Raw genomic sequence first — 22,636 nt, 5'->3', positions numbered from 1 at the left:
TTCCATATTTAGCAAGTGTAACTATATTAACGAGCCATAATTTGTGTATTAGAGGACACTGCATATTTAGCCAATTAAGCATTCTGCTAATGGTTTAATAACGACAACAGAGTTCCTTGACCTTCTCGCCTCTTCTGGAGTCGATGTCGTTGGTAGGTGTACGGTTTTAAACAGTTAAAGTGTCAGGACAGTTGCCACGATGAAGAAGGGTTTGCCGGGCTCGGATAATACAGCTGAACCTGACGACGTGAGTACTGCCCTCGCGCTACCTGGAGTCAGACGCCATGTGGGGGCGCCCGCCTGGGGCAGAAATGGCGGCACAAAGGGGGCTGTGGTCGAGCGCAGCCTCCCCACTTCAGTTGCTGTTTGCAGTTTCACTGCCAGCCTGCTCTCTGCATTCCCACCCTCCGCATCACCGTTTCCGCGAGCATCACCGACTTCTGGACCCTCAGTGATGTCATCATCAGTGCCACAGGTATCGCCTGTTTCATTTGAGACTTCTTCTGCAGCAGCGAGCGGCGCGCAGTGCGCCACGTACAACACGCCAGCGTCGGAAGCTTATCGCCCACAGCGTGGCAGGCAAGGACAGCGACTAGTAAGTATTTCACAATGTGCTATGACCCCTACCGTTATCCTATCTTATTAGCAGGAATATCTTGCTGAGCAGGATATAAAACCGTTTCTCTCCTCCTTTCATACTTACGGGGATACAATTATGGCAGCAATCACAGCAGTTCACCTACTCTATACAGTAGTTAATTAATAACATAAAATACATAACTTGATTATATACCAGCTGACAACAGCTGAATGATCACCCTCAATCTTGTGCCTATTAGGATTGGCCAGTGATATATCAGTAGGCGTAACTTGAATCAGTGAAACACCTACATATCAGTACAAACTCAATATTCATGAAATCAAAACTCATTTAGTTTCTTCAGATCAAATATGGGAGTCATTACATTAATTAATCTTATCTATATCATTGTCTGGGTAGCTGCAGTAGACAATAATTGTTAGGACTAAGATGTAAGACAGATATAACATAATTAATTGATAGCATTTAGTACATAAGTGGACTGTGTATCAGCCGATGAAACCAAATACAATCGAACATCAATGGAGAACTGGTCCATCTTACCTCAGTCAACCTGAACAGGATAACTGTTCTAAATTGTACTAAGCGCCTACCTAATGATATTGATACCAAAATATCTTTTATTCACTTGCAATACATATATAACAGTCATCGTTTTACTTAAAATATCGAAGTCCTTAAGTGTTAGTAACATGGCCCAAGGGACATTAGTATAATTAGCCCTGCATTGTGGCAAATATGACAGTAACTTTGTCAAAGAACTTTGAGTTATTAAGGTCTCTCTGTACGTTAAGTATCTTTTACGACGGGTTTTCAGATTGTTATACATCTCTGCCTCTTTAAGAAGATTAATCTGAATACCCTTTTCCACTTCATAAAATATTTTGATGTTTTTTCAGTGTTCCCTATTGTATTTTCTTCCATTTTAAGGTGATCACTCAAAACAGACTTATGACTGGGATTACAATGTACCTTAAATTTTATGTTAAGCTTCCTTCCTGTTAGTCTATGTATACCTGGTGACACAGGCCACAAGTGATTATTTACACTCTTGAGCTATCATAGACTGGTAAAAATATATTCTTCAATAGTGAAGTTAATATTAGAATTTAGCTCATGGAATTTACTATGTAGTTTTTGAATCTCTCTTGCACTACCAGTGGTTACTGATTGTCACAATGTGACAAGAACTGTTAATGTTTCAAATTTTTGTACTTTCGTTGTCAGCATCCTTTTAATTGTTTACTCTTCATGTGATGAAAAGTTATGTATGTATGGATATTTGGTAAATAATTAAGGCAATTGATCAGAATAATAAGCCAGATGCAGATGACCAGACCTGATAATTATCTAAATTTCAAGAATTGTGGAATCTTATGCCTAAAAGGTGCCTGACAATTCCTTCTTTCAAATTCATAGCATCTTTATTCAGATTAACATACCATTATTTAGTAACATTTGTGATGAAATAGCAACCAATTAAATGACCTTAAATGTATGGTTGATGGTATCTGATCCAATACTATGCTGTTTCTCTGATAAAATATACATAAACAAGTCAATCACTGTGTTATAACATAGCTGGATAAATTAAAACAATAACTAGGCAGGAATTCCAGCTGAGAACTATTAAGCAAATACTATTGTGACTATGGCTGGTGCCATACTTTGATTTTCTGAAGGTCTATTGGTAAATAATGTGATGATTTGTAATTACGCTATGTACACGTGGCATTGCTGAAAATTGATAGCCTTTCCTTATAATTCTAGATAAGTGTCATGTTAAACAAAGAACTAGAGTAAAGGTTAGATCTACTGATGTTAAGCACTTGTAATGACTATTAAACCATGTATCAAGTCTCTGCATGTATAAAAACGATTTACTTGCAGTGTTGGTTAAACTGAGGTGTATCTACCTGTATTCCTACTAAACTGTATAGTAACCATAACATGCAGATGGTTTGCAGCTGAGTTATTAGTGTTGTAACATAATATATGTATTTTGAGTAATCTGTAATTGAAATGTTAATTTTGTAACCTAATGGATCCCCTTCAGATTGTTATTCATTAGATTTGTATAGCGCCATGTCCATAAAATATTTCATTGAAAGTGATTCCCACTTTTTCTAAATGAATATCAAGGTCAGCAATCGTATATCTAAGAACCTCAAGAAATATTGTAAAAAGAAATGCCTTAAGCACAAATTAAAAGCAAAACATAGATAAGGAAACGATCCTCTGTAGACTGAAGAATCAGGAAGGGTGTGTTGCAGATATGGCTACTGATATTGTAGATAAATGTTTTGACTTTGAACAGTAAGTAATCAGACAGGCATGATAAGAAAATTAACAAACAGGCAGAGTTATGCAATACCCTGGACACATTTATTGACCCTGGTATTACATTTTATGATATCATTGTGAACTTGTCAAATATGAATGTACTTAGCAAATGCTGTAAGTTTAATGTTTCGACCAGGTTTAAAAAGAAAAATGTATAATAAATGATAGTTCACTCTAATCTGACAGTTGATTGAATCAGAGGTTCAAGAACTGAGATAAAATATGATAGTGTGGAAAGTAGCTAACGTCATGAAAGAGATTGTAACAGCTGGCAAAAGGCAAAGGTTTCACAAAAGTGACCTACATATTATCGGTACAGTCAGTAACGAATTAAATGTGGTACAGTCATTAAATTTCAATGTAGACTAAGGCAGTTCCCTTGTTATCCTTACTAAATCCCATATATAAGTAAAATAATTTTTCTAGGAAATAATCAAATATTTTAGATTCCTAAAGCTCCCACTGGTACATACAGTGACTGGCATTCAAACGAAAATGTTTGTAGGTATCAACTCAAGTGCTCATAAACTTAGAATTAATCCAGAAATACATAATATTGCGGCTCCCATTAAACCAATTTTCAATTACATCGATTGCACAGGTTACCATGTAAGTCGAGAATTGAATAAGATAACTACTAAAAACTACAGATTCACAAATAGTCACATGTTAAAAAATGCAGAACTGTTGGAGTTCACCTTAGAGGTTACGATCCCAACAGTTGGTAAATTCTTAACATTAGAGCTAAGCAATCCAGATGCAAATGTACCAGTTGAAGAAACAATTAACATCATCACAAATAATCGACTAACATACAAAAAGGTTAATAACCACCTAATTGTAGAGTTGTATAAACTACTCAGGATTGTTTTGACTCAAAATTAATTTGTATTCAGTTTGACCTTCTGCAGATAGCCAGATGGTTTAGCAATTAGTAATTGCTCAGCAGGGACACTAGAAAACATTTTCATGGATGATTTTCGAAATAAATTATTTCACTGAACAAGAAATGATGAATAATGGGATTATCTATTACAAAAGCTTCATTGATGACATGATCATACTTCTTAGTTCGAGTACAACATAGATTGAAAACGTAAGCAGTAACTTAAATGAGCTACTTGCTGATAGTAACTGTGTTACCTAGGAAGAAGAATATCTTCATTTGAAGACATCCAAACTTAATGGAAAGCATACCTACAACATATTTAGAAAACTCACAATCACAGATGCAATCATACATGTGTCTTCATGTCATCCCACATGCTTTGAAGCGTGCACATTTCATGCCATGATGACAGGACCATTTGATTACCCTCATCTAGAAGAGAGTATAGGCAATGAACACAATGTTTTACGACATGTAGCTGTGGACAATGGGTCTGACTTTATGTCAGTAGACAAGATGTACAGGAAAGAGATTTTATTAAAAGAGAAGAGCAGAAAACAAGTGATAAGGCTACAGAAAATAAAAAATAAAGGAAACCCTAGGTTTGTAATCACGAAATATTTAGTAAAAAATCCCATATAAAATGGCACAGGTTTTCTGAAGTAGTATTGTTAAGGTGGTTTTCCAAATAAATAATGAGGTAAGGAAAATGGTGACTCACAAAATAGAGAAAGAAGATGTATATGATAGATCACAGGTGTATAAATTCACCTGTGGTCTACATGACGATGTATACATAGACAAACAAGAAGGAAGCTTGCGATAAGATTCAAAGAATCTCTAATCCCTGTCATACAGCTGCTTTGAGTGACCACCTTAAAACACATGAACTTACAATAGGGCACACTAAAGAAAACATGAAAACCTTGTATAAACTAAAAGACATATTGTTATGGAGGTAGAGATATATGCTAATCAAAAAGCCCACAGGAAAACATGAAAGATCTTAAGAATACAAAGTCCTTCAGTAACTTTTCTGATGTTTTTGCCAAAATATCCATGTAATTCCACATATTGGCTATGGTCAATTTAGGAATTGAAACAGCTGTTCAGTTTGGCAATTGAGAAGCTGTATTTTTCCTTTTATTCGGCACAGCACCCTAATAGAGAGAAATGGCGATGAGTGCAATTGTTTGACCACAGCCACAGCCATAAATATGAGATTCAGAAACCACACAATAAATTCCATGAGCTAATTAAAAATATAATCTTCACTATTGAAGTAACAGAATATATTTCTATCAGTTTATGACAGCTCAAGAGTGTAAAAAACCACCTGTGGCCTGTGTGACCAGGTATACATAGACCAACAAGAAGGAAACTTAAAATAATATTTAAAGAACATTGTAATCCCAGTCATAAATCAGCTTTGAGGACCACATTTAAAAAAACAGGAAAATACAATGGGGAACACTGAAAAAACATGGAAATATTTGAAGCAGTGGAAAAAGGCATTCAAATTAATCTTCTTATGGAGGCAGAGATGTATAACAATCTGAAAACCCATCCTAAAAGATACTTAATGTACAAAGACCCTAACAACACAAAGTACTTTGACAACTTTATTGTTGAGTTTGCCACAATGTAGGGGAAAATTATACCAATGCCCCTTATGCCATGTTATAAGTTAAGACTACATAGTTTGTGTTGAGTCCTCCTGGTCACTTTAAGTATGATTCAAGGTACACATAGATGTTTTCTAAAACTTACTAATATGGTAGGATAAAACGTTTAAGGAATTTATCATGATCTTCGCTGTAGACATTGTATATATCATTTTGTGCTGCGAACTATGTTTCTGGATGATCCTGTCAATGCTTCAGTGCTGCATTATATTTTCTGATGTTGTGGAGTGAACTGAAATATTAAGTGGAAATTGGCAGATGAATGTGCTATTAAAAGCCATTTGAAGAACTTTATATTGAGTATCGAACTTCTGACTGCGTGTCATTCCTTATTCACCAGAGTTAAAAAATGTAGAAAGTATGATGGCATCACTGATTAGGTCACAGATAGCCAGAAGGGATCATTAAGAACAGTGAGAATAAAGAGGTACCAACTGAGCTGAAGAGTGCAAATAACATTTTAGGTATTCTGCAAATAAACTAATGTAACCATTGACATAAATTTATTTGTGTGTAAGTTTTTGATAATGTTGAACACATTCATTGCTTGTGTTGAGTCAGTATTTTATATGTTGCATATATTCATTAATGTGAATGTCATTGCCCTGGAGTTTTGGCACTGTTGGTCTTATAATTACTATAATTGTCATTATCCTGGGGTTTTGGCACTGTTGGCCTTATAATTACTATAATTGTAATTTCCCGGAGTTTTGGCATTGTTGGTCTTATAATTACCATAAATGTCATGAAAAATTTAGTGTTTATTAAGGATGTGATGATCGATTGATACCACAATTCAAAATCGAAAGTTTTTTTTATGTTATATGTAATTAGTAATTGTGACTTTATTTAACATTGTACTAGCAGCCCTTACAAAAATTTTCATGTTGAGATATAAATACTAGATGATCACTGAGAAATAGTGCATTGTCACACATGAGAATGGGCCATACTTTGAATGAAGTTGCGATCTTCACCATTAAAATGGAGGGCACTCACTATAGAGATACGCTCACCATCTGAATCAGTCATAATCTATGGCACTCCCACATGACTAATACTGCAGACACTCCAGACAGGGTGAGGTGCTAGCTGCCAAAATGTTTATTGAAATGTTAATACTAGGAGCGACTTCCAGTGGTTAGTGCACTGCAGACGTCCTACATTGCCATGGCTGGAGAAGATATCATGTAGGACTGAAATCTAAGCCATTCTTCTGTCTGAGATCTCCACAATCATGTTTTCCTTCGCAGGCACAACATATTTGGTACTGCACTCCATGATTCCATTTGTGAACAATGATTAACAAGAGTTGAAGACACAGTTCATTCTAGAAAGAGCTTCTTAAGAGCATTCTAAGCCCCATCCCTGCATCATTTTCTGCACAAACAATGCTGTAAACAATGTCATTAACTTCCACTCATTCGACAGCAGACTGATATTAAAGGTTTATTATATTATGCTGTTTGGTGCTTAAGAACAAATTCAGGAGGAGAGCTACAGAAAGTTCTGTTTTTAAAAAAATTAGTTTCATTTGTAGATATTTGTGTTCTTTACCATCATCCTAGATTGTTATTTATACTGTATTCATAATGTCTGTTACATTCAAAAGATCGTAATGTACAGTGTATTCAAGTACTTTGTTTATGACTGCCTATAAGGTTAATGTGTCCGCCTGAGTAACTAAATTTATACTAATATTGTCTCGATATCGATTATAGACACCCACCCACATGCATACAGTCACACACACATACACATACACACACACACACACACACACACACACACACACACACACACACACACAAATATACATATATACGAGGGTTATTCCAAAAGTAAGGTCCGATTCGCCGTAACTATTGAAATTTGGCGCCAATGACAAAACACGCATGCGCGCCGACTCCCGGCAAGCCTTGCGCGTCAAACGCCGCCATTCGCTTTGTTACTGTTGCTGAGTGTAGTTCACAGTGTCACTTTACAATGTTTAAGACAATTGATCAGCCCGCCGATTGTGAAGTAAGGGCAGTGATACGGTTTTTGTCTGCAAGAAACAATTCAGCGGCGGAAATCCATCGGCAGATTACTGAAGTGTACGGTCCTAACATAATGAGCGACAGTAAAGTGCGCAAGTGGGTGCGAGCTTTTAATGAAGGACGGGATAATGTGCACGATGAACCACGGTGTGGCCGACCATCAGTGATTTCAGACGATTTGGTCAATGCGGTTGACAAAAAAATTCGTGAAGATCGCCGATTCACTATTACAGACGTAGACATGCATTTTCCGAATGTGAGTAGAACAACTTTGTACAGAATTGTGTCTGAACATTTGAAGTTTCACAAATTGTGTGCCCGTTGGGTTCCCAGGCTGCTTACTGAGCCCCAACGAATGAAAAGAATGGCTTTTGCTCTTGATTTTTTGGAGCGATATCATAAGGAAGGTGACAGTCTTTTAGACAATGTTGTCACAGGGGATGAGACATGGGTTTCTCACATCACTCCAGAGTCTAAACGTCAGTCAATGCAATGGCGTCACACGTCATCGCCAGTCAAGGTCAAGGGAAAGCAGACAATCTCAACACGTAAGGTTATGGCGACTGTGTTCTGGGATAGACGTGGAGTATTGTTAGTCGACTTTATGGAGAGAGGAACAACGATTAATAAAGCCGCCTACTGCGCTACCCTGACTAAACTTCGACGTGCAATCCAGAATAAGCGACGTGGTCTTTTGTCGTCTGGAATCTTGTTGTTGCATGACAATGCCAGACCCCACACTGCAAATGAAACGCAAGCTCTGATCAAGAAATTTGGATGGGAACAGATGGACCATCCTCCTTACAGTCCGGACCTGGCGCCAAGTGATTTCCACCTGTTCCGTTACTTAAAGGAGTTACTCGGCGGCAAGCGCTTCGACACAGATGATGAAGTGAAAGAAGCAGTTAAGGACTGGTTATCGTCACAGGCGGCCGATTTCTATAACATTGGCATTCAAAAGCTTGTTGAACGATGTGACAAATGTTTAAATAAGTATGGAAGTTATGTAGAAAAATAGATAAAGATGTAAGGAATGTAAATAAAACAATTGTTTTGAAAAACATTTTAGTTTTGATTTTTTTTTTATAACCGGACCTTACTTTTGGAATAACCCTCGTATATATATATATATATATATATATATATATATATATATATATATATATATATATATGTGTGTGTGTGTGTGTGTGTGTGTGTGTGTGCGTGTGCGTGTGTGATTTCAGAAGCATAGCATTCTGTTAAGTATTCACTTAAAATGGATGATGAGTGCTCTTGAGAGATCTGGTTTCTCCACAAGAGAGATGTTGGAAGTAACATTGTTGAGATGGTAATGATGCCATACAGTTTATACTCTTTTTAGGAAATGTTATTAAGTGAGAGAACAGTTATTTAAAATAATGATGTTCTGTTGATATTTACCCATAACCATATACATTTCTATTACAGTACCAGTCCATTAAATGTTAGTGTAGTTACTCAATAATTACTGTGTTTGTTTTAGGTGCATCCAGTAGGTTAAGTTATCACTTCTGGAATGCTCTCCACCCTGCAAAAGAGCATTCGAGATTTGCTATAAATGCAAGGGGAGTTTGATGAAACCCATTTGTTAAAATGTCAATGTTCAATTTATTCATTCTTACATAAATTCTAGCTCACAAGTCCGTTTAGAAGCTTTTCCTGTCAGAACAATCGATTGCTTTATTCATTCCAGTGATGGCACGTCAACAATTTATACCTTGCAGATAGTGTGTATGGACCAGTCACAGAACTGCATGTGCAGTGTCATGTGTTTGTGGGTTTTATTTTATAGTGAACAAAGTGTTGTCTTAGTGTTTCGATCTTCTCATATCACAATTCCGCATGTTCTGTTCTGGACGACTAGTGTTGCAACTTGCTCATGAACTCTAGTTACCTGAATTGACATTACATTCTGATGGCTTCAGTGCGAACAGTAACTGGGTTGGCCGCCGTTGAGGACCGATCGGCATTATGGTGAAGTTCCAGGAAGCTTTTCGCAGTTTGGTATACTACTCTGTATTCAATGTTCCAGGTCCTTAAGTAGACCTTATTTTGTTTTCAGACTTAACTTGCTTTGCTCAAAGAGATATGTTTTGAGCCATGTCCATGGTATAGTATTTGATTCTCATACGTCTACCAGTAAAGTCGGAGGTGATGACTACATCACATTACCGCTAATTCAAAGGCGTTCTTCACTGCCGATATGTTTCAAATTTCTCTTTGTACAGTTTCTCACATATTGTGGCTTTGTCTATCACATGGTCTACTAAACGGCTTGTGTAATCCTCCATTTGTTATTGCTTTAGCATTGAGTATTGGTAATAGGTAATTTAGTTAAAATGTGTATCATTTATTTTCCTTCCCCAGTCACTTTTGCTAAATTTCTACTGTACACATGATTTATTATTCACTCTGGAGTCTGTATTTAATTCGTACACGAATTTTACTGTTAACTCTGCCTTCAACAGGACTATTAGTTCATGTGAAGTAAAAGTGCAATCAGCAGAATGCGTCCCAAACAGCAGTCAGCAGAAGATCGTTGAAATCTTTGGATACATCTCAGAAAGTAAGTAGTGTTGCTGAGACTCTGAGACAACTTGTTTTCGAGATTATATCTGACATAATGATTATATTTCACGTCTTGGGCACACATCTCTTGACTATCAGATTGAGGATCACATCCTCACTGGCCTTGGTCTACATACATGTCGTATGTAGTATACATTCGCTGAACAAAGCTACAAAACTTTGAGAAGCAACTGTGTCCCTAAATTCGTTCCAGTATTCATTCATGCCCACACTTGTTTCAGTTGCAAAATTTAATTATTTTGTACTACATATGTTTATAGAAATGTGCTCAAATAGCGTTATCCTTATGTATTGAGCTGAGTTTGGACAAAGATTAAGAGGCATATACCCGTCAAACACTAAAATCAAAATTCTCATTCTGCCTCTATATTTGACATGCAAACACAACCACTCACCCAATAAGACACAGGTGCAAGTACCCTAGCGTTCTATACTGTAGATCATAATTCCTGAAGAATAAATACTATCTGCCTTCACTTCACAGTGCAAAGTACACAGATAATGATATAAAGCTTGTAGTATAATATCGGACCGAATATATCGTTTACGCCCGAAAACTGGAACACTTACAAGTTTTTGGAACTTTTGCAACTTTTTTCCATATTTAGTTATTACCTGTGTGTGCACTTGATCTTACATTTATAGAACAATGAGTAATAGACACGTATGTTTGCCACAAAGTACAGTGGTGCTTTATTTTCTCCACATGAGTGCACGGTACAGTATAGTGGGAGCAGCTCCAGACTACACCTCTGCAGTGTGGCGCTCCCTAAGCAACAGCGACTACTTGCTGTGTGCAGCTCTGCGGGCGGCGCCTGACCTGGCATGGGGTCTGCCTCCAGCTCTGGACGCAATGTGTCGGCTGCCTGCACGTGCATGTTTCACGTGGCCGGCCCGGGCGTGAGCACCTGCTCAACAATAAACGAAGAATATGATGTTCTTATGGCACCTGCATACCCTCCTGTCTCATCAGAAAATGTTAGTCGGCTGAACAGCAACTTCTGTCTTCAGTTGACACAGATAAAAACCTTAAATTTGATAAGTATGTAACACATTGAAGAATTGGATCACACACAACTTGTTTTTCTAACTGATTTCCTTTGGAGTAATTGCTGCTTCAAATATCAAGAGCACTGCTCTAAGCTATAACTTTCAGTTGTAGCATATCCAGCTGTACACAGTGTGGCTTTAAGTGGATATTTTACACTATAGTGATTTGATATATACAGGGTGATTTTCATTAATGTTTAAAAACTCTCAAAGTGGTGTATATGACTATGAGACAAGAAATTTAATACAAGATACATGGAGCCCCAAATGTCAGTAAATATCCTAAATGTGGTTGACGAATGTTGAACATGTTACATGACCAGTTCATGTACCTCCCCACACATTCAGTGGTAGTGGTAAGTACTAAACACTGCTGTGCTAGTGTAGTACTTTTTCCTAATGGTAAATATATTCATTAAGTCTTGTAGTGCCACTACCATGAGCGCTACCGTATCACATTGGATAATGCAAGAATAAACGCAGAATAACCATGTGGAGCAATGTGTAGAAGTGCCACTACAGTGTGGGTGGGATAGACTGATCTACCCGCTGCACTTGCGCTAAGGTATGTATCCCCTGGTACCATCACATGTTCAACATTTGTCATCCACTGGGGTTGGGAATTTCCTGACATTTGCGACCATATGTGTCTCATGTCAAATTACTTATCTCAGAGTCATCTACGTCACTTTTGGTTTCATAAACAGTAATATGAATCGCCCTGTATCTTTATAATTTGGATGAAGCACAAGCAGGTATAAGCTATGTACCTGTGATAACTTCAACTCCATCATTGCTAAACATACCTCCTTGTAGAGGTCGGAAGTATGCACACATCTTAAGCTGTAAGATTTATGGCATTTTTATGCTAAAATGTAATTTCTGTGACTTGCTCTTGAGATGACTCCTGAGACATGTTAAAGCGCTTAAAAAAATGTGGCAAGAAGACAGCTTGCAATCTCTCTGATGAGCAATATGAATTTTCGAAACATATGATTAACGTTTAACCATATTTCAGTGAATTTTCAACTATTTTTCTAAATTTGTGTGTTGGCACATATGTATTGTCCAACTAGAAAGAGTATTTACAGTAATTTTCTTTCTGATCTAAAAGAAGGATTATATGACCAGTAACTAAATGGTTAGCTCAAAAAAGTATAGTATGTGTTGCTCAAAAGACGACATGTTCCTCCAAATTAGAAAACTCTTAGATTGATTTCTGAGTACTTGCGATTCTACATCCTAATTCTAAAACTACTTTCTGCTTTATGAGGCTTGTTTCATTAAGGTGTTGCATTCAGTTACACTGTGATAATATTTTAATGTTGTATGTATTAAAAGTACTTACATATCACAACAAAAATTAAAATCCGGCTTAAAGATTCTAGTTAATCAGCAGGATGAGAAACACATTCCTTATACTCTTCCTTAAAAGAATGACATTAAAAAATGTCGAAAAAGCAGTTTTTGTCTTATACGTTTGTCTATAACAGCGACAGTACTTTAGTGGTTCTCTAGTAATCATTACCCTTGTAATCAATTAACTGGTCTGCTGTTTGTGTCTTGTGCAAACTATTCTTGTAGGTTAATAACGTAACACAAATACCAACAGAAAAAACACATAAAATGCTGCGAGTAATGGTATCGTCTTTGTTAGTTCTTTCATAATGTTGCAGGTACTGGATGCCAACATACTATCACTGGTTCTCATGAGAGAAGTAAGAGACTTTAGGAGTTGGTTTTACATCTTACTGTTAATATCATATCCTGTTCAGCAAGTGTCATTTGTGTAGAATTTTATGACAAAAACTTTGTAAAACCCCTCATACAAGATTTATTGAAATGTGGTATTTGAACATTATTTTCTTAAGCCATTTGAGTATTAGCTATCTTCAACATACAATAGGTAATTCCCCTTTTGGGGTCGATGTAAATCAATTGGGCCTTAAGCAGGATCCGCATTTAGCAAATATAACTGTTTTAACGAGCCATACAACCACAGTGAAAGAACACAGAGGTTGAATGTAGCAGTATATTTAATGTATTCAGTAATGGTATAAAAATAAAAACAAAGGTCCTTGATCCACCTGTCTCGTCTAGAGAAGAATGCCTTCAGCTTTTAAAGTGTCAGAATAATGTACATTATCAACTAGGGACTTAAACCTACAAGAAAGTACACATAGACTCGCAGTCTACACCATAACCTGATGCAGCGAATGCTACGCCGTGCAGTCTGCCCGCCTCAGCTGCTGTTTACCTTTGGCTGCCCGCCTGCTCTCTCCACTTACACCCTCCTCATCACCGCTGTCGACGGCGTCGTCGTCTGCTGAGCCGTCGGTGCCGTCGTCATCAGCGTCTCCGTTCTCGGCTGCTTCATCCACCGGTTCCTCTTCATCGTCTGCAACAGCGAACGGCGTGCAGTACGCCACGAGTAACACTCCAGCGATCAGCATGACAAGGGACGCCTTCATGGCTGCAGTGTCTTCTACTACGTTGGATGCCTCAATACAAGTGCCATTAGTGAGCACACCGACCTCCTCTTATACGGCGTGTCGGACTCTTATCTCCCAAATTGTGGCACGCAAGGACAGCTACTTAGTGTGTACTTCAAAAGCGCGATTGGCCATATCGTCGTCATAACTTACTGCCACAAATATCTTGGGGGACTTGATATGAAACCTTGATGCTGAAGGTTATACGAGACGGAGGAAAATTGTAAGCAATTGTAAGCAACTTGAATGCTGGATGTCTCTCCTTCGCATGGGAAGTGCATACAACAGCACTGACTTAGAATAACGACTAATTTAAAAACGCGTAGGACTTTCATCTACTGTTAATCTGTTCATTGTTCTCGTTGCCTTACGCAACAATTGTCCTTATTTAGCTAAAACCGTAGAATGTTTTCCCATCATCCTCCGATATCTTATGTTGAAAATCGGCATCTCTTTGTACCAATAACTAACAATAATCTTTGAATTTGTTGATCATGAAGCATAAGTTTGTCTTATGCAACCTATGCACTTGTTAAGAGTTTCCCTAAATTCTCTTTACCATAGATCATTACAGGTAGGTAGACTGTGAACCCCAACATCGACGTTTGGTGCCATGCAACTAAATTCCACATTAGTGATTTTCTTCCAGTTCTTTCATCGTTTCTCCCATTCAGACAAAAATAGCAACAGTGAGAACCATTAGGCAGTTATCACTTCCACATCAGCATCTACATCCATACTCCGCAAGCCACCTGACGGTGTGTGGCGGCGAGAACGTTGAGTACCTCTATTGGTTTCTCCTCCTATTACAGTCTCGTATTGTTCGTGGAAGAAAAGATTGTCGGTATGTCTCCGTGTGGTCTCTAATCTCTGTGATTTTATCCTCATAGTCTCTTCACGAAATATACGTAGGAGGGAGCAATATACTGCCTGACTCCTCAGTGAAGGTATGTCTTTGATACTTCAACAAAAGCCCGTACCGAGCTACTGAACGTCTCTCTTGCAGAGTCTTCCACTGGAGTTTATCCAGTAACGCTTTCCTTTGACGAAGTCCGCTGCTCTCCGTTGGATCTTCTCTCTCTCTTCTATCAACCCTATCTGGTATGGATCCCACACTGGTGAGCTGTATTCAAGCAGTGGGAGAACAAGTTTCTGTAAGCTACTTCCTTTGTTTTCGGACTGCATTTCCTTGGGATTCTTCCAATGAATCTCAGTCTGGCATCTGCTTTACCGACTATTAACTTTACATGGTCACTCTAGTTTAAATCACTCTTAATGCCTACACCTAGATAATTTATGGAATTAACTGCTTCCAGTTGTAGCTAAATGATAAAGGATCCTTCTTTCTGTGTATTCGCAGCACATTGCACTTGTCTAGATTTAGATACATTGCCATTCCCTGCACCATGCGTCAATTCGTTGCAGATCCTCCTGGATTTCAGTACAATTTTCCATTGTTACAACCTCTCGATATACTACAGCATCATCCGCAAAAAGCCTCAGTGAAATTACAATGTTGTCGACAAGGTCATTTATATATATTCTGAATAGCAACGGTCCTACGACACTCCCCTTCGACACACCTGAATCACTCTTACTTCGGATGACTCCTCTCCATTGAGAATGACATGCGGCGTTCTGTTATCTAGGAACTCTTCAATCCAATCACACAACTGGTCTGAGAGTCCATATTCTCTTACTTTGTTCATTAAACGACTGTGGGGAACTGTATCAAACGCCTTGCGGAAGTCAAGAAACACGGCATCTACCTGGGAACATGTGTCTATGGCCCTCTGAGTCTCGTGGGCGAATAACACGAGCTGGGTTTCACACGATCGTCTTTTTCGAAATCCATGCTGATTCCTACAGAGTAGATTTCTAGTGCCCAGAAAAGTCATACTCGAAGATAATACGTGTTCCAAAACTCTACAACTGATCGACGTTAGAGATATAGGTCTATAGTTCTGCACATCTGTTCGACGTCCCTTCTTGAAAACGGAACGCTACGCTCTTCCAGAGACCGACGGTACACCGCTGCAAGAAGGGGCAAGTTCTTTCGCGTACTCTGCGTAAAATCGAACTGGTATCCCATCAGGTTCAGAAGCCTTTCCTCTTTTGAGTGATTTTGTTTGTTTTTCTATCCCTCTGTCATCTGTTTCGATATCTACCATTTTGTCATCTGTGCTAAAATCTACAGAAGGAACTACAGTGCAGTGTTCCTTTGTGAAACAACTTTGGAAAAGACATTTACTATTTCGGTCTTTAGTCTGTCATCCTCTGTTTCAGTACCATTTTGGTCACAGAGTGTCTGGACATTTTGTTTTGATCCACCTACCGCTTTGACATAAGACCAAAATTTCTTAGTCTTCCATTTATCTTTCTTTATTAGTCACGCTTTTTGTGTATGGACTGACCCAAATTCGATGGGGTACACCACGTCTCTCCAGTCCGATATTTATCAAACTTTGAGCCGTTGTTCATCACATAGTGAGTATTAATAATTAAACTTTCTTTCCATCCTGAACTGATACCCATCTTCAACATCATTATGACGCGTGATCCCTACACGGGGACTGATGAGCATAGATGTTAAGTCCCATAGTGCTCAGAGCCAGCTGTGATCCCTACAGACACTGCTACATTCTTATATACGTTGTGGCTCGGAAGCAAACTGACTCCAAAGGCATTCTTCACGAACGAATGACAGCAATGAAGCAAGTTGCGTAAAAGATAACTTCTTATTATCTTCTGAATTTAACAGGGGTAACGTCTTTTTTAAAAGTAAATAGTTCTGTATGAAATACACAGGTCAACCACCTCACAACAGCACAGGTTAGTGAAAGGTTGCATCTATCTGTGAAATGAAAATACAGGCTTATAAAAGAAGCAGTTTATATCCCTTAACGACCATTCAAGTGGGAAAACTTTCAACAGGATAGAATACCGGAAAATTGTAACGAAAAGTAAACTCGGAAATCAAACGTTCTTCACAGATACAAACTGTATCCTGCAATTCTAAAAAGTAACTGCAGTCATCAGTTGACGTTACGACTAACTATGCAAAGTTAACATATACTACGCCCCCAAACTACCAACGGAAAGTATTGCTAACCGGACCTCACCAGATAAACGCCCATTTCTCGATTGCGTGCTCACCGTCTGTGAGCGGAGGTCAGTAGCGTACTCGCCCCTATTATCACGTGCAGACCGCGAGCATGCCAGCATGACCATCGTTCATGGAGGCAGGGGGGAGAATGTCTAAAACTGTAGTTCTAATTTCCCTCTGAGGTTATGGAGAAGTTCCACGTCATCCAGCAATGGCGGTAATGATCCCGAGCGCTGTATAATCTCTAGACAAGTGTTGCCGCTATCGCGACCACCTCCCCAGTGAAATTACAAGATTTCGGCAGATCATCAGCAAGAGTGAATCTTTTTGCCTATTTTGTAGGGGAGTTGAGCATGAGCAAAAGTCAACTGCCGTGCAATTCACGTTCCATAACACCCACTGAGACAGTCTTGCGATACCCACAGAGAACTTCCGACCACCATTTGCTATTAGTGAAGGAGACATTCCCCTATGTAGGCATCGCACCTTAGCAAGAGGGCTTTCTCCCATTATGTAAACGTGCCGGCCTTTAGTCGGACGAACCAACGTGCTTGGTGGATGCACTGGCCACATTTATGGCTGTGGCCATGGTGAAATAATTGCGCCCATGCGTGATTTAGAGAGCTATTAGGGCGCTGTGCCGAATAAACGGAAAAATACAGCTTCTCACTTTCCGAAATGAACAGCTTTTTCAATTCCTAAATTGACCATAGCCAATATGTGGAATTACGTGTGTATTATGGCGTTGTATACACAATTTTGTGTAACGAACTATCTTTCTGGATGATCCTGTCAATGCTTCAATGCTGCATTATATTTTGCGATCTTGTGGAGTAAACTCAAATATTTAGTGGAAATTGGTGACCAGTTCTGATAATTACCTAATTTTCAAGAATAGTAGAATCTTATACCTAACAGGTGCCTGACAAATCAAATTAACATACCAGTCCTTCTTTCACATTCATAGCACCTTTATTCAGATTAACATACCATTATTTAGTAACATTTGTGATGTAATAGTATCCAAATAAATGACCTTAAAACTATAGTTAACGATGTTTGATCCATAACCATGCTGTTTCTCTGTTAAATTATATGTGAACATATCATACATTGTGTTATCACATAGCTTGAAAAATTAAGACAATAACTAGGCAAGTATTCCAGCTGAGAACTATTAAGCAAATATTGCTATGACTTGGGCTGGTGACATACTTTGATACTCCAGAGGTCAAATGTTAAACAATGTGATGATCTGTAACTACCCTGTATACACATGGCACTGCTGAACGTTGATGGGCTTTCATTATAACTCTAGATAAGTGACATATTAAACAAAGAACTAGAGTAATGGTTAGATCTACTTACGTTAAGCACTTATAATGACTATTAAACCATGTATCAGGTCTTTGCATATTTAAAAGGGATTTACTTTCAGTTTTGGCTAAACTGAGGTGTGACTGCCTGTGTTTCTACTAACACTGTACAGTAACCATAAAGTGCAGATGGCAAGTGAACTATTAGTGTTGTAATATAATGGATATATTTTGAATGATCTGTTATTAAAATGTTGTAATATGATGGATCCCCCATGAGTTTGTTATTATGTATGATCTTAACGGCAGTGGGGTGTATTTCTAGCAGATGTATCTTTGATTTTGACCTATTCTGTTGGATCCATGCGTTTCTCACACAGTTAATGGCTATAAGAATAAATGGACTAATAGCAGAGTTGGAACAGTGTACATCCAGTATCCGATATTACAATTACGCAGATGTAGAGCAAAGATGCGTCTTTGCGTTCTTTGTTACAGTGCTATAATTTGTAATGTATTTAGTGTTGTCTCACATAACAGTTGTGTGCTTTCATGTTACACACTTTGTTATATGTGATTCTGTTTTTCTTTGGTACTGTAGACCTGGTGATGGTCTGATCCTAGACCAAAATCGATTGTCTGTTATAAAATATATCGTTAAGACTGTGTACTGCATAATGCAGTTCTTAACATTCATTACACTTGTATAGCTCCACATCCATAAAACGTTACCTGTGTTGCCGAGTAAAGGAAAATTTGTCGTCATGATGTACCAAAGAACTAAATTAAAGTTATTTATGTGTGTAAAACCAAAGGAATTTGTAAGAAAGTGTGTTTCGTTGAAAGTGATTCCAGCTTTTTCTACATGAATGTCAAGGTTGGGAGTGATGTGTGTGGGACCATCAAGATATATTGTAAAGAGAAATGGCTTAAGGTTGAATTAAAAGCAATACATAGATATGGAAACCATCCTCTATAGATTGGAGAATTTAGATGGATGTGTTGTACATATATATGTATTGATGTTGTACATAAATTTATTGACAATGAATAGTAAGTAATCAAAGACAGGCATGGTAAGAAAATTAACATACTGGTTGACTTACATAATACTCTGGGCACATTTATTGACCCCAGTATTACGTTTTATGACTGTATTGTGCACTTGTCGAGTATGAATCTGCTTAGCAAATGCTTAAAATTTAATGTTGCACCCAGACTTAATGAGAAAAAAACATAAGAAATGGTAGTTGATTCTAATCTGTCAATTGGCTGAATGACAGGTTCAAGGATTGAGCTAAAAATAGGATAGTGTGTAAAATAGCTAGATCATGAAAGACCAAGGAAAGGCAAAGGTTTTCCAAAAGTGACCTAGGTATTATTGGTACAGACAATAACTAATTAAATGTAGTACAGTAATTAAATTTCAAAGCACACAGAGACAGTTCACTTCTTATCATTACTAAAGTGCATATATAACTAAAATTCTTTTTAGAAGATGATCAGATATTTAAGATTTCTAAAGCTCCCACTGGTAAATACAGAGACGAAATTAAGGGGAAGGTAATAAATCCTATTCCATTTTTACTGGCATTCAAAAGAAAATGTGTATACCTATGAACTCAAGTGCTAATAAACTTAGAGTTTACTACTGAAAACTACAGATTCCAAAATAATCACATGTTAAAAAATACAACAGAACTGATGCAGTTCAGCTTAGAGGTTACAAACCCAGCAGCTAAATTCATACCGTTAGAGCGTAGCAATCCATATGCAAAGGTACCAGTTGAAGAAATAATTAACATCATCAAAAATAATCAACTGACATACAAGAAAATGAATAACTAGCAAATTGTATTAGTATGTGATCAGTTCAGGCTAGTTTTGTCTCAAAAGTATTTTGTATTCAATTTGACTTTCGGCAGATAGCGAAATGGCTTAGGAATTAGTAATCGCCCAGCAGGGACACTAGCAAACATTTTCATGGATGATTCAGAAAATTAATTTTTACACTTAACAACTATAAAAGCTGCCTTGATGACATGCTCATACATTTCAGTTGCAGTACAACATAGATTGAACACCTACACAGTATCTTAAATCAGCTACTTCCTAATATTAACTGTGTTATGAAGGTAGAAGAAAATAATTCTATAAGCTATCTCCTTTTTGAAGATATCCAAACTTAATTAATGGCATACTTACAACGTATTTAGAAAACTAACAACCACAGATGCAATCATACATGTGTCTTCATTTCATCCCATATGTTTCTAAGTGTGCACTTTTCATGCCATGATGACATGTTCAATTGATTACCCATATCTGTAGAAAGTATAGACAGTGAGAGTAACATTTTACATCATGTAGTTGTGGAAAATGGGTCTGACTATGTCAGGAGAAAAGGTTTACGAGACACAGATTTGATTAAAAGAGAAGTACAGAAAATAAGAAATAAAGGAAACCCTAGGTTTGTAATAATGCCATATTTAGGCAAAGATCCCTGATAGAATAAAACAGGTTTCTGAAGTGGTACTGCTAAAGTGGTTTTTCAAATAAATAATGAGGTAAGGGAAATTGTTAAGGCACAAGATAGAGAACGAAGATGTATATGATAAATCAGAGGTGTCTAAATTCATCTGTGGTCTATATGATGAAGAATACGTAGACAAACAAGAAGGAAGCTTACGATAAGATTCAAAGAACGCTGTAATCCCAGTCATAAAGCTGATTTGAGTGACTACTTTAAAACACATCAACTTACAATAGGGCACACTGAAGAAGATATGAAAAACCTTGTATAAACTGAGAAAAGGTGTTGTTATAGAAGTAGAGATATATATTAATCAGAAGACCCCCTATAAAGAAGTGAAAGACCTTAAGAAAACAAAGTCTTTTGGTAACCTTTCTAATGTTTTTGCCATTATGCACAAGTAATTCCACATATTGCCTATGGTCAAGTTAGGAATTGAAACAACTGTTAATTTCGGCCTGTGAGAAGCTGTATGTTTCCATGTATTCTGCACGGCAGCCTAATAAAGAGAAATGGCAGATGGACCCAATCGTTTAACCATTGCTACCGCCATAAGTGTGTAACTTTAAGTGGTCTTAAGGGTCAGTGCATCCACCACGCTCGCTGGTTCCTCCGACTCGAGGCTGGTATATGATGGGAGATAATACACTGGGCTCTTAGAATGCGCTCTTACCAAGGTGCGATGATTACATGAGGGAATGTCTCCTTCAGTTAAAGGGGTGGTGATTGGAAGTTTTCTGTGGGAATCGATAGAATCTGGTCTCAGTGGGTGTTATGGAAATTGACCTGCAAGACAATTACCTTCTTTTTATGCCCCATTCCCCTACAAAATAAGCAAAAAGTTTCACTCTTGCTGGTGCTCTGCAGAAATCTTGAAATTTCATTGGAGAGGTGGTCGCAGTAGTGGCAAAACATATCTAGAGATTGTACAGCGCTCGCAATCATTACTGTCGTTGCTGGATGACTTGGAACTTCTCCAAAACCTGAGAGAGAAGTTAGAACTGCAGTTTTAGACACTCTGCCTCATGCCCCCATGAACGACGGTCTTGCTGTCATCCTCACGGGCTGCACATGTTAAAATGGACCAGTACACTACAGATCTCCGCCCACAGCCGGCGCGCACGGAATCGAGTGATGGGCGTTTATCTGCTGAGATTCGGGTAGCAATGCTTTCTCGTGGAGTAGTTTGCGGGGCGTGGTATATGTTAACTTTGTCGAGTTAGTCGTAACGGTAATTGACTACTGCAGTTAGTTTTTCGAATTGCAGGATACCTTTTGCATCTGTGAAGAATGTTTGATTTCCGAGTTCACTTTTCGTTACAACTTTCCGGTATTCTATCTTGTTGAAAGTTTTCTCACTTGAATGCTCGTTAATCGATATAAACAGCTTCTTTTATAAGCCTGTATTTTCATTTAACAGAAAGACGCCACGTTTAACTAAACTGTGCTGTTGTGAAGTGGTTGACCAATGTATTTCATACAGAACTATTTACATTTAAAGATGAGGTTACCCCTGTTAAATTCAGAAGTTAATAAGTAGTTATCCTTTACGCAACTTGTTTACTGTCATTTATAAGGAAACTTGCATGATTGCATAGGGAGCTTCATTTCATTTTCTGATCAAAGATACTTTAATTTTGCATTCTCAGCATATGCACACTACGGCCAGAACCACTCCACCTCACACTTCCTAAACGTGAAGTTGATTTATAAGCAGCCAAGAATGATTCAGGATACATGGAATGGCATTTATAGCATATTACTCAATGACAAACTAGGTCTGATTGTTAATATCGATTTGCATCACACACTGCCTGTAACTGCCGAGCTATGTAATACATTGCAGTAGTAAATTAGTGAACTAATAAAGTAGAAGGTTAAGACGGAAAAGATTAAAATCTCATTTTATTTTGTGAGGAAAATGAGGAATTCTAGATGTACACTCGGAATATACGAATTGTTCTTTCAACTA

At 37.8% G+C, this 22,636-nt stretch overlaps 1 protein-coding gene across 1 annotated transcript; it reads right to left on the bottom strand.

Moving 5' to 3' along the window:
- Positions 1–10,834: 10,834 nt before the first annotated feature.
- LOC124622177 lies at positions 10,835–13,737 on the bottom strand. The gene is made up of 2 exons (XM_047147823.1): positions 13,475–13,737; positions 10,835–11,075 (listed from the first exon to the last, which is right to left on the bottom strand). The coding sequence occupies exons 1-2, from the start codon at positions 13,686–13,688 to the stop codon at positions 10,951–10,953; spliced, it is 339 nt and encodes a 112-aa protein (XP_047003779.1). The 5' UTR covers positions 13,689–13,737; the 3' UTR covers positions 10,835–10,950.
- Between the last annotated feature and the right edge of the window lie 8,899 nt (positions 13,738–22,636).

The sequence above is a fragment of the Schistocerca americana genome, chromosome 7, assembly GCF_021461395.2.
Source record: "Schistocerca americana isolate TAMUIC-IGC-003095 chromosome 7, iqSchAmer2.1, whole genome shotgun sequence".
Taxonomy (NCBI): Eukaryota; Metazoa; Arthropoda; class Insecta; order Orthoptera; family Acrididae; genus Schistocerca; species Schistocerca americana.
Note: the sequence above shows the minus strand (reverse complement) of the source record. Positions and strands in the feature narration are given on the sequence as shown.